This window comes from Corylus avellana, chromosome ca11, assembly GCF_901000735.1.
Source record: "Corylus avellana chromosome ca11, CavTom2PMs-1.0".
Lineage (NCBI taxonomy): Eukaryota > Viridiplantae > Streptophyta > Magnoliopsida > Fagales > Betulaceae > Corylus > Corylus avellana.
Window position 1 is genome coordinate 11,308,247 of NC_081551.1, and position 14,852 is coordinate 11,323,098.

A 14,852-nucleotide genomic window follows, 5' to 3' on the forward strand; every position below is an offset into this window, starting at 1 on the left:
TTTTGCTTTTCTTTTTTTTTAAAAAAAAAATTAATGCCTAAAACGACGTCGTTTTGGGCTGGGTAGGTGTTGTAGTTTTAGGACACAAAACGACGTAATTTTGGGGAGGGTAAAATAGGTATAAAAAGTCAAATTGTTTGACTTTAACGTTAAAATGGTCCAAAGTGAGAGAAAACCAAAGTTCAGGGGGCTTAAGTGAGAGTTTTGAAAATTCAGGGGGGTATGTCAAAACGGCTGAAAGTTCAGGGGGGTTTTCTGAAGTTTCCCCAAACTTTTTATCTTGAAATCTTCTATTTATATTATATCTTATAATCTTATCTACAATCTTAAATAATTTCATCTTGAGTCTAAACATATGTTTCAGTGTGTGTATATCACAACTTACGATCTATATTTATTAAAATAGAAAGATATATACACAAATAAGGGTACTTAGTACCTCCGTTAGGTTTTGTCACACATGTTATCACATAGAAATGCCACGTATCCTAAAAATTAATTAAAAAATTAAAACCTAAAAAAATAAAAATAAAAATATTGGGTGGCCGGGCCACCCCATAAATTTTCATTAGAAAATTCTCTGTTATCTTTTTAAACATTTAAGTTCTCGTTATAAAATTCAAAACAATAATACAAAAATAATAAAATTAAGGGTAAAGTTCACTTAACCCTCTCAAACTACCATTACAATGACAATTGACCCCTCAAACTATCAAATGCGACAATTTAACTCTCAAACTACCAAAACAATGACAATGTACCCCGAATTTTAACAAAATAACAAAATTACCCTTACTAAAATAAAAATAAAATACTAAATTTTTATTTTTTTTTTCAAATTTTTAAGAATATTTTTGTCTTATTGAAAATTCTATAGGGGTAATTTCGTAATTTTGTTATCATTGGGAGGTTACATTATCATTGTTTTGGTAGTTTGATGGGTAAATTGTCATAATTGATAGTTTGGGGAGGTAAATTGTCATTGGAGTAGTAGTTTGAAAGTATTAAGTAGACTTTATCCAAAAATTAAAACCATATTAGAGTCAAATTGACTTTGTACCAGTTTGGCTTATCCGAAATTTCTATTTAAGCTCTGTTCATTTAATACATTACTCGGCCTCAAGTTGAGTTTATACAAGTCGAGCCCAAACAGTTCATAACAGCTCGGCCTAAGAGCATTAATAATAAGGTCTCTTTCTTGGGGGAGAATAATAATAATAAGGTCTTGGATTAAAGCAAAAAATCCGAACTCATTCAGAGAAAGCTAGGTAGGTCAATTATTACAAAGTTAAATAAAAGGCACAGGCTACAAGAATTCCGAGGCTGAAACTCATCTTGGCAAAATGAGGCATAGTATGCCTCCAACAGTTGTTGTCTCCTCTTTGCAATCATTTTGATTTCTTTCCTTGTTTCTTCATTCAGAGAAAATTAGGTCAATTATTACAAAGCTCTTAAAGCTAGTTTAAATAAAAAGCACAAGCTACAAGAATTTTGATGAGGCTGGAACTCATCTTGGCAAAATGAGGCATAGTATGCCTCTCCAACAGTTGGTCGTATCCTCTTTGCAATCATTTTGATTTCTTTCCTTGTTTTTTCTTGATAACTTCGTCAAGGTACATTATACCCTTGCCTTTGTACACTTCAGGCGGCTTACAGCTACGAACAGTAGCAGCAAACTGGTGAACTCTTTGCTTGTCTAGTCCAGTGCAACAAATTACATTGTTTTTGAAGCAGAAAACACGAACAGCTGGCGGAACGGTCAGCTCAACCTCATGACTGTATCCCAATTTCAAAAACAAGAGGCGTCCTGCAGCTTCAGCTCTTGCTTTGTACCCAACCCCCACGATCTTAAGAAAGCGAAAGAATTTGGCTTCCATTGAGGCTTAATGTTCTCTTCTGAGATAAACAAACAACAGTGAACAAAACTTAAACAGAAAAACAAAAGCCAAAGGAACCACAAATTATCTTCTTAGAAGAAATAATTTACATTTGGCATTTGAAAAATCTTAGTTGTTACGATTATTGAAAGATGGAATCTTAGGGGGAACAAATACTCTTCCTTGTAACTAAAAGCGAGTACTAAATAAAACAAGACGTGCATTGAGAGCTCAAATCTATGTTTGTTAAAAAAATTATTTTGACTTTTGTTTTCTGTTCTCAAAACAAAAAAATACTCAAAGCTGTTTTCATCTTCAGACTTCATGTATCATTAGAACACATTTTCAAAACAAATACAAAAACAAAAACATCCTCGAAAACACGTCATCAAGTCGACTGATAAAGAGAGAGGCTCAAGACCTTAAGTTATTGCTTGATTTCTGAAAACAAAGAAAGGGGGAGAAGATAAATGGGCTTTGGTAATGCCATGATGTCTTCCACTCACCAACAGAAAATCAAATATTTACTTCCAACAATTTAGAGGGAGAAAAGCTTAAGCTCTTAAGTTATGCTTGATTTCCGAAAACGAAGAAAGGGGAAAAGATAAAATGGTATTTTTGGTAATGCCACTATGCCTTCCACTCACCAACAGAAAATCAAATTTTTACTTCAAGGATTTAGTGAGAGACTCCTGGGTTCTTAAACCCATTACCCAAAACTCCAACATGATTAATGCTCAAACAATTCATAGCAACCAGGTTCAAAGTGAACAGTGCAAACTCCAAAATTCTTAAAAAGAAATCATGTGCATGAGTGCATCCCAACATAAACATCAAGTCATTTCCAAGGCTACCCAGTCATACACAGCCCCTAAAAAATGGTATAAACCACTTCCCACAATCCCAAGAACTCCCCAAATCACACCCTGAGAACCGAAATGAAACCCTCCTTAAACCCCCGAATTGTGGAATTCGGCCGAGACTTTCAAATGGGCATTATCAAATTCCATTCTATTAGATTTTATTCTTTACTCGCTATTATAAACATAAATCAAGCTTTTAAATTGATAAAATTTAGAAATTATGGATGCCGAGCCAAGAGGGCGCTAGCCAACCAAAGAAAAACAGAGATCGCTTTGTGCGTGTGTGGTGCTAATTGTGCGGCAGTGGGATATTTCTCAGCCGTTACCTGTAGTGCTGCGTGTGGTGGTTGGGTTGCTTCGAGCGTGTGTAGATCGCCGTTGACGTGTGCGGTAGAAGATCGGCGCTGCTCCAGTGGGTGCTGGTGACGAACCGAGCAACGTGCGGTGTGCCCGGTGGTCCGGTGGACGTGGAGGTGTGCGGCTGTGGGAGGGTGCTTGGCGTGAGAAAAGAAATTTGGAGAGGATAACAAAGGGTTTTGATGGGCTAGGGTCTTAATTTAATGTCTCTTAATCTTGTTTTTGGTTTAAATGTTAGGAATTAAATTGATGAAAAAAAAAAAAAAGGTTGAGTTGTGTTGCTAGAAGATTAGGGCGCCGTTTGTTCTGTAGAATAGACCTCAAAATAGAATAACTATTCTTATGGAATAGTTATTTCAATGTTTGATAAGAGTCTATTCTTAAAATTAATTATTCCCATGAGAATAACTAATCTCATCCACATAAGAATAGTAGTTATTCCTCTAAAATAAGAGGAATAAATATTCCTTATGAAAAGGATAAGGTTTTCCAAAAAAAAAAACCTTTTTATTTTTTATTTTTTTAATCTCAAACTTAAAAAATAAAAATTAATTAATTAAAAATTAAAATTATGCGGGTGGCCAACCACCCAAATGGATGGCCTTGGCCAACCCCGATGAGATTCTGGGGAGTGGCCTCATCACCCCAATTCACATCGGGGGTGGTCGCACCACCCCGGAATCTTACCGTGGGTGGCCTCAAATCCACCGAGAGTGGTTGCACCACCCCCGAGGCACCTCGGGGTCCACCCTAAGGTGCTCCGGGGGTGGTGCAATCACCCCCAGGTCATGCAAGAGGTGGCTGGGCACCCATGTAATTCTAGATTTTAAATTTATTTATTATTTTTTTCAAACAAGGGTAAGATTTTTGATAATTTTGGTTCAATTTTTATTAGAATACATATGTTGTTGCCAAACTAAGGAATATGAATAACTATTCAATTACGCCTTCGTTTATTACTAGTAATAGATATTCATTTTCCTAATAGAATATTCAATCCGTGAACCAAACGAGCCTTAGGTGTTTGTTTTTTTCTTCTTAAATTTAGTATTTTTTTTAAATTTTTTTTTAAGTGTTCAATTTAGTATGAAATTGCAATAATTATTGTAATGAAAGAAAACTAAATTTCTTTAATTTTTATTGTTTTGTATATATATATATATATATTTTTTTTATGAAGTGTAATGTATGATGTTATTTTATTAGCGCTTACATAACATTTATTAAAATTCGGCAAAGAATTTGATTGTAGGAACTAAATTATTTTTTTGACATATCTTAAGAATTTATGAGTTTATTTTCATACTACAATAAGTTAATTGTAAATCACGTAAACTATATCGACTAATTTTACATTTTTTTTCTTTAAAAAAAAAAAAAAAAACATTTATGACTTTAAGAAAAAGACCAATAAAAGAGAATTAGGATCCATTGAATATATTTAGATGTCAAAAACTGGCCATATTTCAGTATTTGTTTTCTTTTCCATCATTGTCTTTCCTAAAATTGCTCAAAAATTAACCTTAAAGGTATAGGAAGCCACAATGTGTGTTAGAGCATCTCGAACCAGAAGAAGTAGACAAAATAGTTACCTAAAAAGTACAAATTTTTAATTTAGCTACTCAATTTTTCATACACACTCTAACAAATTCTATATTCTACATATTTTGTTTAAATATTAGGAAAAATTACACTTACCCTCCAAAGTTTTATCCGATTTGCAACTTGATCTCCAATGTTTAAAAATTTACAATGTACCCTAACAAAGTATCAAAAATTTGCAATATGGCTCATCTATTACCCATTTCCATCTAATTTGACTAAAAATTTTTCGCACCTATGCTTCATTTTTTTTTTTTTTTGACAAAATTCCAAAAATACCCCAATAGAAAAAGGCAAAAAAAAAAAAAAAAAAAAAAGGTGGCACCACCCCTTTGGCCAGATAGGGGTGGCCGTAGCGACCCCTAATTTTTTTTTTTTTTTTTTTTTTTTTAATTTTTATAATTTTTTTAAAAATCGAAAGGGTAAATAGGTCTTTTCAATAATTTCCATTAGAGAAAACAAAAATATTGACGAATGAATCACATTGTAAATTTTTTATACTTTATTGGGGTACATTCCAATTTTTAAACATTAGATGCCAAATTGTAAATGAAGTGAAACTTTGAGGGGATAAAATCCATTTTCTCCTAAATATTATTTTGTGTGGGTGAAAGTGAAAGGAAAAGGAGGAGAGAGAGAGAGAGAGAGAGAGAGTAAAATAAAGAAAGGAAGAGAAATAATAATAATAATAAACAAAGTTTATAATGTGAATAGTGAAAAGATTAATCAGCTTAGTTACTATTCATACTAGAATGAAAAATTACAAAATGGCTATTCTGCTAGAGAAAAAAAAAAAAAAAAAAATTGCTAATAATAGTCAAATCTGACTGTTACCAAGGATTTGCCTATTCTCCTAGAGATGCTCTTAAAAGAGACAACATTGTTAAAATAACTAGAGAATATACATTAGGATTGAGTACTATATTTTTGTGTCTTCAATCATGAACATAAATGGCTTGTTTATAGTTGAATAAGGCCAATTAAACTAAGAAATACAATTAAGGAATTAATGAACAATATTACATAATAAAATCAATTTATACAAGGAAATATAAATTAGTCAGGCAAGTACATTAAATGAGGTAAATACAATAAAATATCTGAATATTTTCTAACAAACACTGAAAATAAGTGACCGAGACTCGTTAATAAGCGAGCAACTCAAATTCATTAAAAATCTTTTGAGTAATTGAGTCCTTAGCTTGGGTACATCCATACATGGTTGATTTTGCATTTGGGCAATTGAGGTTATGAATGTGTGTTACATGAATCAGAGAACACCAACAGAAACTTTAGGCAAGCTTTCTCTATTTAGAGGTCTTGGAGGGATGAATCAATGGTCATGTATTGTTACTCACATGACACTATCTTAATCATAATGGTGAACAAATTAAGCAATAAAATTTTATTATTTACTGATGATGTAGTAAATACTTCATAAGCTGCTAAGTCAATTTGTAAATAACTTGAAGTAACAGCCATAGTTTCACAACAGCAACGAATAAAGGGACCCGATGTGTACTTTACGGGAGGAAATGAATGAAAAGGAATATAAAATCAAGTAATTAATGGAGATACACAAAAAGATGGGAGGATATTAATTAATAAGACGCATCTGACCAAAAAGAAAAACCAACGGTGGCTAGTTGCAGAGCGACCGAAAAGTCTAAAATGGTAGATTAAACATCTGGCCAGTGCACTTTTTGAGCCTATAAAAAAAAAAAAAAGGGGGCACTTTCGGTGAGTGGTTAGGCGTCTAGCTCTCTCTCTCTCTCTCTCTCTCTCTCTCTCTCTCCCTTTTTCTGGTTCAAAGTCGAGGGAGGGGATGACTCTATTATCAGTCATCATGTGAACAGAATAACGGGTGCTTGCTTGCTCTCTTAACATTTTGCTTAAAGGCTAAACAGACACCAAGGGCTTGAGTCCAGGAGGGGGGGCAAACCAATTGCAAACAACCTCGCTTCCAAGACCCACCAACCAGCATTGCAGTTTAAGTGAGTGAACCAAAAAATTGATAAAACAAAACACAAAAAGGCATAATATATATACAAAACAAACAATGTTTGCTTGCAGAATTGCATTCCTGTGCAGACAATCTTAGTCAAAGCTTGAAGAGCGGCTCCATCTCGCTTGCAGATACTCCTCCAACAACACACTTCTCTCACTGCTACTGATAGAAAGTGAATCATCGTCCATCTCCAGCAATGCCACATTAAGATGGGATTTGATGTTGGTAAATGCTTCCCCCCCATCTAAGGCATCAACTTCTTCTGGTGTACGGACTAGTTGCTTTGCCCACCTTGTCACTTCCTCGTCTCCTTGGAGAACCTTCAAAATCTGATCGAAAAATAAATTGATTTAGAGCACATAAAAATGAAAACAAAATCAGGTGGAATGGGAAATGCAGTATTGAGCAAACTTACAAGACTGATTTGAGGCCGTAATCTAGGTTCACGTCTAATGCAAAGGGTGGCAGCCAAAACCATCCTTTCAATATGATCATCGTCATGGTTGCTACCCAAGCTTGGATCTAGCAACTGGCAAACCTTTCCGCCATTCAAAATTGGTTTTGCCTGGATATATATGTATATATCATCATCAAACACACTATTTGACATGAATAAAGAGAAATTATTCAGAGATAAAGGCAATCAACAAACAGTTAAAAAATTAAAATCAGCTTCTTGAAAGTCTTCCTGAATTTTGTTCACATATTGGCAACTCGTCCTGCTGACTTTCTTTTTGGATGCAAAGTTTAAAACCATGCTTAGCAGCATAAAAATCCTTGAAAAAGTAGTTTTTCACACAGAAAAGAAACATACCCACATTACTAGGCTCTCCTGGCCCTTTGGACATTCACTAATAATTGGCTTTCTACCTGAAAGAAGCTCAAGAAGTACCACACCAAATGCATAGACATCAATTTTGTCACTCACTTTGCCATGCATGAAGTATTCTGGAGCCAAGTAACTGCCACAAGAGTGAGTGTTAGCAGTATATCTGAATTAAAATAAAACAGGAACTAGAGAACAAATTTCAGACCCAAAGGTTCCTGCAACGTCGGTGCAGGTAATATTGGATGAAGTCGATGCCCAGCTAGCAAGTCCAAAATCTGAGAGCTGAAGAAGTATGAAAAAAAGGAAATGAGCATAGAAAGCTTCATACAATTAGCAGGAAGATTGAAAAGTGACAGACTTAATAGCACCTGTGGCTCAAAATCACCAGAAAGAAGGATGTTTGAGGATTTCACATCCCTGTGTATCACAGGTTCTGCACAGCTATTGTGTAAAAAGTCCAACGCCTCAGCTACACCCATAGCTACATTATATCTTTCTTGCCAACCAAATGCTTTCACATCCTTCTTGTTACCTTAATCAGAGAGTATACATGATGAGTTTAAAATAAAATGGAACAAAAATGAAACATTTAACTTTTCTTTTTTCTTCAATTCCAATCAGGTAAACTCAAAGAAAAGTTTACCATGAAGGTTCTCTTCTAGGCTTCCTCTTGAAAGAAAATCGTAGACCAATATCAAATTGTTGTCCTCAAAACAGAACCCAACTAGCGAGATTATGTTCTTATGATGTAAAGTTGTTATGATCTCAATTTCCTGAACAAACTCTTTTAGAACATCTTGAGATGGCTTCAAAATTTTGACAGCCAATTCCTTGCCATCTGGAAGACACCCTTTGTAAACATGACTACAACCACCCTTACCAACCATATTTTCTGAAAAACATAAATCAAACTTTATTAGAGAAAGACTTCAAATCTGAGGCAAACTTGAAACCAGGTCCACAAAATTAAGGAAAGCAAACGAACCAGGCATGAAATTAGAGGTTGCCAACAAGAGTTCCTGGTAGCTAAAACACATGCAGCTGGAGGAGTATATCCCACGTAAATTCAACAACTCTTTAGGAAGGCTAACCGAGCCGCTGCAAGGGGAAAGAGGAGGACACACAGTAGCAGATCTAAATGGCACAATTGCACCGCTCTCTTCATCAAGAGGGTAACAATTATCATCTTCCTGATCACAATTACTCTTCTTCTGATCAGGATAGACCACAGCTGATGACTGCCAGCTCGGTAATCTTAATAACCACTGAAACACAGATGTCCTTTTTAATGATTTCTCGACATGTTGCCGCTTGGATAGAAACGCCCAGCGAAGAATTGACCACCCAGATTTGGACTCTGGTGATTCTGGAATCACAACGGAACTAGAATTTGTATCAGCCTCCAATGATTGGTATGGTACCAAAGCCAACGAATTGTCCTCGCCACCATCCCCGGGCAACTCATCCATAGATTGGGTTTCACAATTACCCACAACCGCTGCACAACTCAAGCAATTCTGATTCGTCAAACCTGAGCCAGATTTTTCCAAACAACGGTGACCCTCATCCAAATTCACTCTTCCTGCAGTATCATTTGCATCACTTAGAACTTCTACATTCTAGCCTAATTACTTACGAACCAAGTAACCCTAATTGTTGCGTCAACTACCACTTCTTCAGCCGTAAGAAAAGTAAACGAAACGCACAAAGCAATTGTTCTAACATCAATCTCAAACAAAAACATACATGAGCACATTAATCTTTAGCATAAAGAAAAAATGTAGATTTGTGAAAAATAACCTCGCAATTCATGGGCGTTTGTAGAAGTCGCCGCTCTCTGGAACACAACTTTGCTATTGTTAACGCCGAAAACACCGAAATGTTTGGACAACTTTCTGGCGCAGTACTTGGCGAACGAGGCCGACGACCCGATTCTTTTAGGGACTTTAGAAGTTCCCACAACCACCGTAGCTTCACCGTACGATTTCGCCTCTCGGACTAGAATTTTCCGGACCTTTGAGCCTCTACAGACCTTCAGCCTCAGATCAACCTGCAAATCGCACCCAATCAATATTCCTAAGTTCCTAACCCAACCAACTAAAACACCTAAATTAAAAATAAAAATCAGTAACTCTGTTTGATTACTGACAAAACTTAACTCTGTTTGATTACTGACAAAACTTGGATCCAATTGCAGTACACTTTTTGTCCCCGCATTTTCTCGGCAACCAAACAGAGAATTGAAAAAAAAAAAACAAAAAAACAAGAAATCCAATGTGGGAGTGGAATTGGACCTGCTTCAAGTTGCAGAAGCCTTCGTATACAGAGAGTACAGAGTCAAATGTCTTCACCATCGAGAGAAGCGACGCTGTGCCTTCTACGGTCAAAACAAAGCGTAAGACAAATCCCACACATTTGGCATTTCAACCATAATCAAACACAATCCAGCGAAATTCACAGAGAGAGCGTGAGTGTGTGTTATGTTTGTGTGTGCGCCACTCACCACTGTCGCAGTCGATAACGTGAAGGGCAATGACACGGTCACCGGGCTGGGCCGCCTTGACCAGCGCCCACGTCAGCAATTCCCGGCTCTGAGAGTCGAACTTCACCCCAACCAACACCGTGCGCCCCCCACCGCCACCTTCACCGTCCGATAATTCTCCGGTCCACCTCATCTCCTTCTCAGTAAAACGCAGTCGTTCCTATTCCCTCTCTCTCTCTCGCTCTGTTTCTGTCTCTCTCTGGGATTTATTTGCCGGTTCCCACAAAGGCCATTTGTATTGGGAATTGCGGAAGGAAAACATGGTCACCCTGTTGGATGCAAACTCTGGCGAAGGAAACCATCTGGTGTTGCGTATTCTACATAGTTATCCTGTGACCGCTTTGTGATGTCAACCCTTGAAAAGGTCGGAGGAGACTTTGTTGTTATGTGTGTAATGTGTAATCAAATTCTATTTTTATTATTCTCAAAAAAAATTCTATTTTTATTATTATTTACTAAAATTGGCAACTCGATTGCTTTCTCCATTCTTCTGCATAAATAAATACAAAATTAGTGCAAACAAAATAAATAAATAAATACTTTGAATTATTTATCTCATACAATACTTAATTAGAGCACGCATAATTATAAAAATTAACAAGAGAAAATAAGAAGATATTTATTGCACTTGTTCTTTGATCCTCTAAAAATTTTTGGAACAGAATCCTCTATAATCCATTTTGAACAGGAGAATATTCAGTTAATAGTCAGGATCTCTTCCATAAATAGGACATCTGTCCCAATAATAAATAAAAAATATATATATTATATATTTTTAATAAAAAATTATAAAAATTAAGGGGTGGCCATGACCCTTGGGGTGGCTGACTAAGGGCTAGATCTAAAAAAAAATAAATTCGTTTGATCTTTGGGGGTGGCCGAACCACCCCAAGGGCCAAACGATATATATATATATATTGGCACTTGGGGGTGGTCCGGCCACCTCCTATGGCGGAGATGGGGTGGCCAGCCGCCCCTTATTTTTTTTATTAATTAATTAATTTTCTTTTTAATTTGAATTTTTTTTTTTTGTAGTGAGACATATGTCCTATTTGTGACAGTAAGATTTCTAAGAAGAAATCTTAGCCATGAATTGATATTTTTCCTTCCATAATAGGCTGAAGAGGATCCTATTCCAAGATTTTTATACTAATTTTTAGATCTTGATTATTAGTTTTATTTATTTTTAATTTTTTTAATTTTTTTTTAATTTATTTCGTTTAGATTTTAACCATCTTCCCATTTACCATTACGCCAGATGAAACTTCTGATGTTCAAAAATACTTTATGATAAAATCTAAATAATTTTTTTTTTTTTTGGTGGGACCAAAGAAAAAACCCGCATTCAATTTAAGATCAACAAAAAGCCAAGTACAAAAGCTCGCGTAAACTTACCAATGAAAGGGGCCTACTTGTCTAATTTTCAATAAATAGACCACTAAGGGTTTGATGTTGCACAGCCACGAGGCTATTGGACAAATGCAATCCTACCGAACAACATTGACAAAAGCCTGAGGGATCGATGTTGCATGATCAAAAGGCCGCTGAAGGATCAAAATTCAATTGAAAGAAAAAATAATAATAAAAAATTGGGTGGCCAGCAACCCCCAAAAATAGCTTAGGGGTGGTCAAGCCACCATGGATAAACTAGCCACCCCCAAAGCCAATGAAAGTGGCCAAGCCTACCTTGGCAATCTTTGAGGTGGCTCTGCCACTCCATTAGTGAGATGAGGGTGGCCAAACCACCCTAATTACCTAGAGGTTGTCCGACTACCATTCAATGGTGGTTTGGCACCCCTTTTTTTCTTTTTTTCTTTTTTTATTTTATTTTATTTTTATTTTTTTGAATTGGGTTGAAAATATTTGAGTTGTGTTAAAAAAATTAGAATTGGGTATAAGAAATCCAAGCATATATTCAAAAAATAGTGAAAAATAAAACATCACCCAAACAAGCCCTTGGGATTGATGTTGCATGATCAAAATTCCAACTAAATGACGCTAATGGAAGCTTGTGGCCTGATCAAAGTGCAATTGCTAAGAACCCATGATATAAGTGACAAAGATGTCAAGCGAATAACTCATGTTGTCAGGTTTGCATAGTTAGTAGTTAATTATTAACGCTACAAAAAGTGTTTGTTTGGAAGCTGTGTTTATGATTGATGATACATAAAACTGTTTAAGGATTAGATATCTTATATAATTTATATCCACTTACCGATATAGTATATTCTAATAATTAGTTCAGTATAGTGAAATCAGCTAATTACTAGTTAATTAGTTTGAGAACACTATAAGCAATACTTCAAGTTAAGTAAATCTCATTATTTAATTTTGTGGGCGTTACAGTAAGTGTTGGTCCAAGTATTGAAAAGCGCCGAATGTTGCACATTCAAGTTCCTTAAACTTGTATATGTTAATTTTATTTTATTTTATTTTATTTTATTTTATTTTTTTTTTTGTTTTTGTGTTATAGGGGTTTAAATGAAAGATGCAAGAACTCCATTGAAAATTGGGCAAAAAGCACATTTTGGGAGCATCTTAAAGGCCTAGGATCGAGCACACCAGAAGAAGGGCTCGAGCGCACTAGCACATGGGCTCGAGCCCACTTGCGCTCAAGCATCCCACCAGCTAGGCTCGAGTGTACATGCACTAGAGCGCACTCCTCCTTGGGCTTGAGTGCACATAGATTGCAAAACACAACAGGAGTCCTTTTCCACCTTAAATTGGGTTTTTAGTTTCCCACTGTAGTGACCCAAATAATTAACTTAGCTTAGGTAACTTAGTTTTAGAGGGTTAATTTGGACTTTGGGTCACTAAGGACAACTAGAAGGGCACTTTGGGTATTTTTGGAGTTTCGGACCAGACGTACGCTAATGTTATAGGACGTACGCTAGGGTTACTGTACGTATGCCCTTGTTGTTAGTAGAGGACGTATGTAGGGGGACCACTATACGTACGCTAACAATAGTACATTGGGGACCACCCGGATGTACGCTGCTTTTTGGAAAACCTCTGGGTAATACCTAGACATACACTACAGCCTTTGGACCGCTGTGTAAACAATACCAAACTACGCCCTAATAGTACTGGACGTCCGCTATTTTTCAGGGGAGTTGGTGAACGCTTCAGATTTCCTTCCCCTATAAATACCCCTACCCCCCTTCAATTTCACACACATTGTTCACTACCTAACTCGCCCTTAGCTACTAAAAACCCTTGTAAGTGTGTTTTGTAAGATTTGTGAGCTTTTGTGCTATTGGAAAGTAGGTTCTTGAAGTTTCGCTTCAAGGAGGTAACGCTCTTTAACCTAGTTCGTTACTTAGTTGTTATGCTGTTCTAAAGCTAGCTTAGTTGTGAATTTTTAGTTTCTAGTTTCTAGCTAGATTGTGCTTTAATCTTGTTAAAGTTAGCGTTTATCTTGATCGGATGTATTATCTTTTGCATGGTGACCTCATTTAGAGATAGGAGGTCTTAGAAATCCATTTAAACGGGTTTAGAAACGATTTGGGAGGATAGGTGGACATTTGGAACAAATGAGGTTCTAGTTGAAACTTTATGGGCGGACGTACGGTCTCGATATCGGACGTACGGTGACGAGCAATTCAGAGAAAACGTCATTTTAACCAAGCCGTCCAATAGCTCCGGTTTTCACGTTTTTGAGGTTGTTTTAAGTTAGACTTAGGACTAATAGACCGTTTTCCACAGATTTGGAGGACCCAGAACGATTGGAGATTTACTCGGAGGACTTAGTAGACCCAAGTGAGTTTTAACTCACATAATACTCGACACTATTTTTCCCATAACTACACGTTTTTTTTTTTTTTTTTTTTTTTTACCGAAACATGCATATTTACAACTCTCACAATGTAAACTTGTTGCACATGAACTCTAGCTTTTTTGAAAAATGTTGTGCTGAATATGTTAAGGAAAATGTGACTTGTAAAGAAATATGCATGTAAAATACAGACAAGATAATTTGCATCGTATAACATGGTACACGGCTACGTGCGATATAATGGTCATGGGCTTACTATACATATTAGCTTTATGGTCAAAAGTATGAGTGTTATGTGGGCTTTGGATCCAATGGTTTCGTGACGAAGCGCCGTCATTTCCAAATGACTTGGCTACTATAGGATAGACATCATTGTTAAGTGCCAAAATATTCATATTTTAGCCCTTAAACTTATGTGTGTTAATTCCTTAATATTGTTAATTTGTGTTATTTTAGTTTCTTTTTGTGTTTTTCATGCTTTTGTAGGCTTTTGGAAGAAAATGAAGTAAATCTGGAAGATTTGGGCTCAAAGGGAGAAATTGGGAAAAGATTGGAGCCCCTGCCAGTGCGATCAATCGTAGGTTCCCTACGATTGAGTGCAGTACCAGTGAAGACAAGCATGATGGGTTGCGATCGATCACACCCATGCGCAGGAGACAAGTCAAGAGTGCGGCCAACTTGTTAGTATTTTCATATTAGAATTTTCCAACTCCAACTTGTAACAGACTTAAAACCCTACGAATTCCCTAGGTTTGCTTGTGGAACAAGGACTTCTAAAACCTATAAATATACCTCTTAGCCTCTAGGAATAAGTGTGGAGAAAAGAGGCATAAGCTCTGGAAATGAATTGAAGGCTACATCAAGAGGAGCTTGGGTTTCCTTCTCTTCCACCTTTTATCTTTTATTATGTAGTTTATATTTTATTTAGGGCTAGATTGAAGCCCTACTTATGTTTAATTAATATTTCAATATTAGCGCCTTTGTGATGATCTTGTTGTG

General features: G+C 36.1%; 2 protein-coding genes across 4 annotated transcripts; both read right to left on the bottom strand.

Moving 5' to 3' along the window:
- Window positions 1-1,568: 1,568 nt before the first annotated feature.
- Window positions 1,569-1,877, bottom strand: LOC132165067 (large ribosomal subunit protein uL6m-like). Its single transcript, XM_059575571.1, has one exon. It carries the CDS (start codon window positions 1,875-1,877, stop codon window positions 1,569-1,571), a length of 309 nt encoding a protein of 102 aa, XP_059431554.1.
- Window positions 1,878-6,163: 4,286 nt separating this feature from the next.
- LOC132166507 (protein kinase STUNTED) lies at window positions 6,164-10,406 on the bottom strand. Of its 3 annotated transcripts, none has more exons than XM_059577334.1 (10): window positions 10,040-10,403; window positions 9,831-9,910; window positions 9,337-9,586; window positions 8,522-9,118; window positions 8,180-8,428; window positions 7,905-8,068; window positions 7,742-7,818; window positions 7,522-7,669; window positions 7,123-7,272; window positions 6,164-7,036 (listed from the first exon to the last, which is right to left on the bottom strand). In XM_059577334.1, the coding sequence occupies exons 1-10, from the start codon at window positions 10,209-10,211 to the stop codon at window positions 6,797-6,799; spliced, it is 2,127 nt and encodes a 708-aa protein (XP_059433317.1). In that variant the 5' UTR covers window positions 10,212-10,403; the 3' UTR covers window positions 6,164-6,796. The 3 variants fall into 3 exon arrangements, with proteins under 3 accessions (XP_059433317.1, XP_059433316.1, XP_059433318.1); XM_059577333.1 differs by having other exon boundaries at window positions 9,831-9,913; XM_059577335.1 differs by lacking the exon at window positions 6,164-7,036 and having other exon boundaries at window positions 7,132-7,272; window positions 7,578-7,669; window positions 9,831-9,913; window positions 10,040-10,406.
- Window positions 10,407-14,852: the final 4,446 nt, after the last annotated feature.

Excerpts from the sequence above, each read along its gene's own strand:
- LOC132165067 (XM_059575571.1), bottom strand. The coding sequence starts at position 1,877 with ATGGAAGCCAAATTCTTTCGCTTTCTTAAGATCGTGGGGGTTGGGTAC.
- LOC132166507 (XM_059577333.1), bottom strand. The coding sequence starts at position 10,211 with ATGAGGTGGACCGGAGAATTATCGGACGGTGAAGGTGGCGGTGGGGGG. Across the intron at positions 8,429-8,521 it reads AACCTCTAATTTCATGCCTG|AAAATATGGTTGGTAAGGGT; the intron begins GTTCGTTTGCTT and ends TATGTTTTTCAG. Across the intron at positions 7,819-7,904 it reads CTGGTGATTTTGAGCCACAG|CTCTCAGATTTTGGACTTGC; the intron begins GTGCTATTAAGT and ends ATACTTCTTCAG.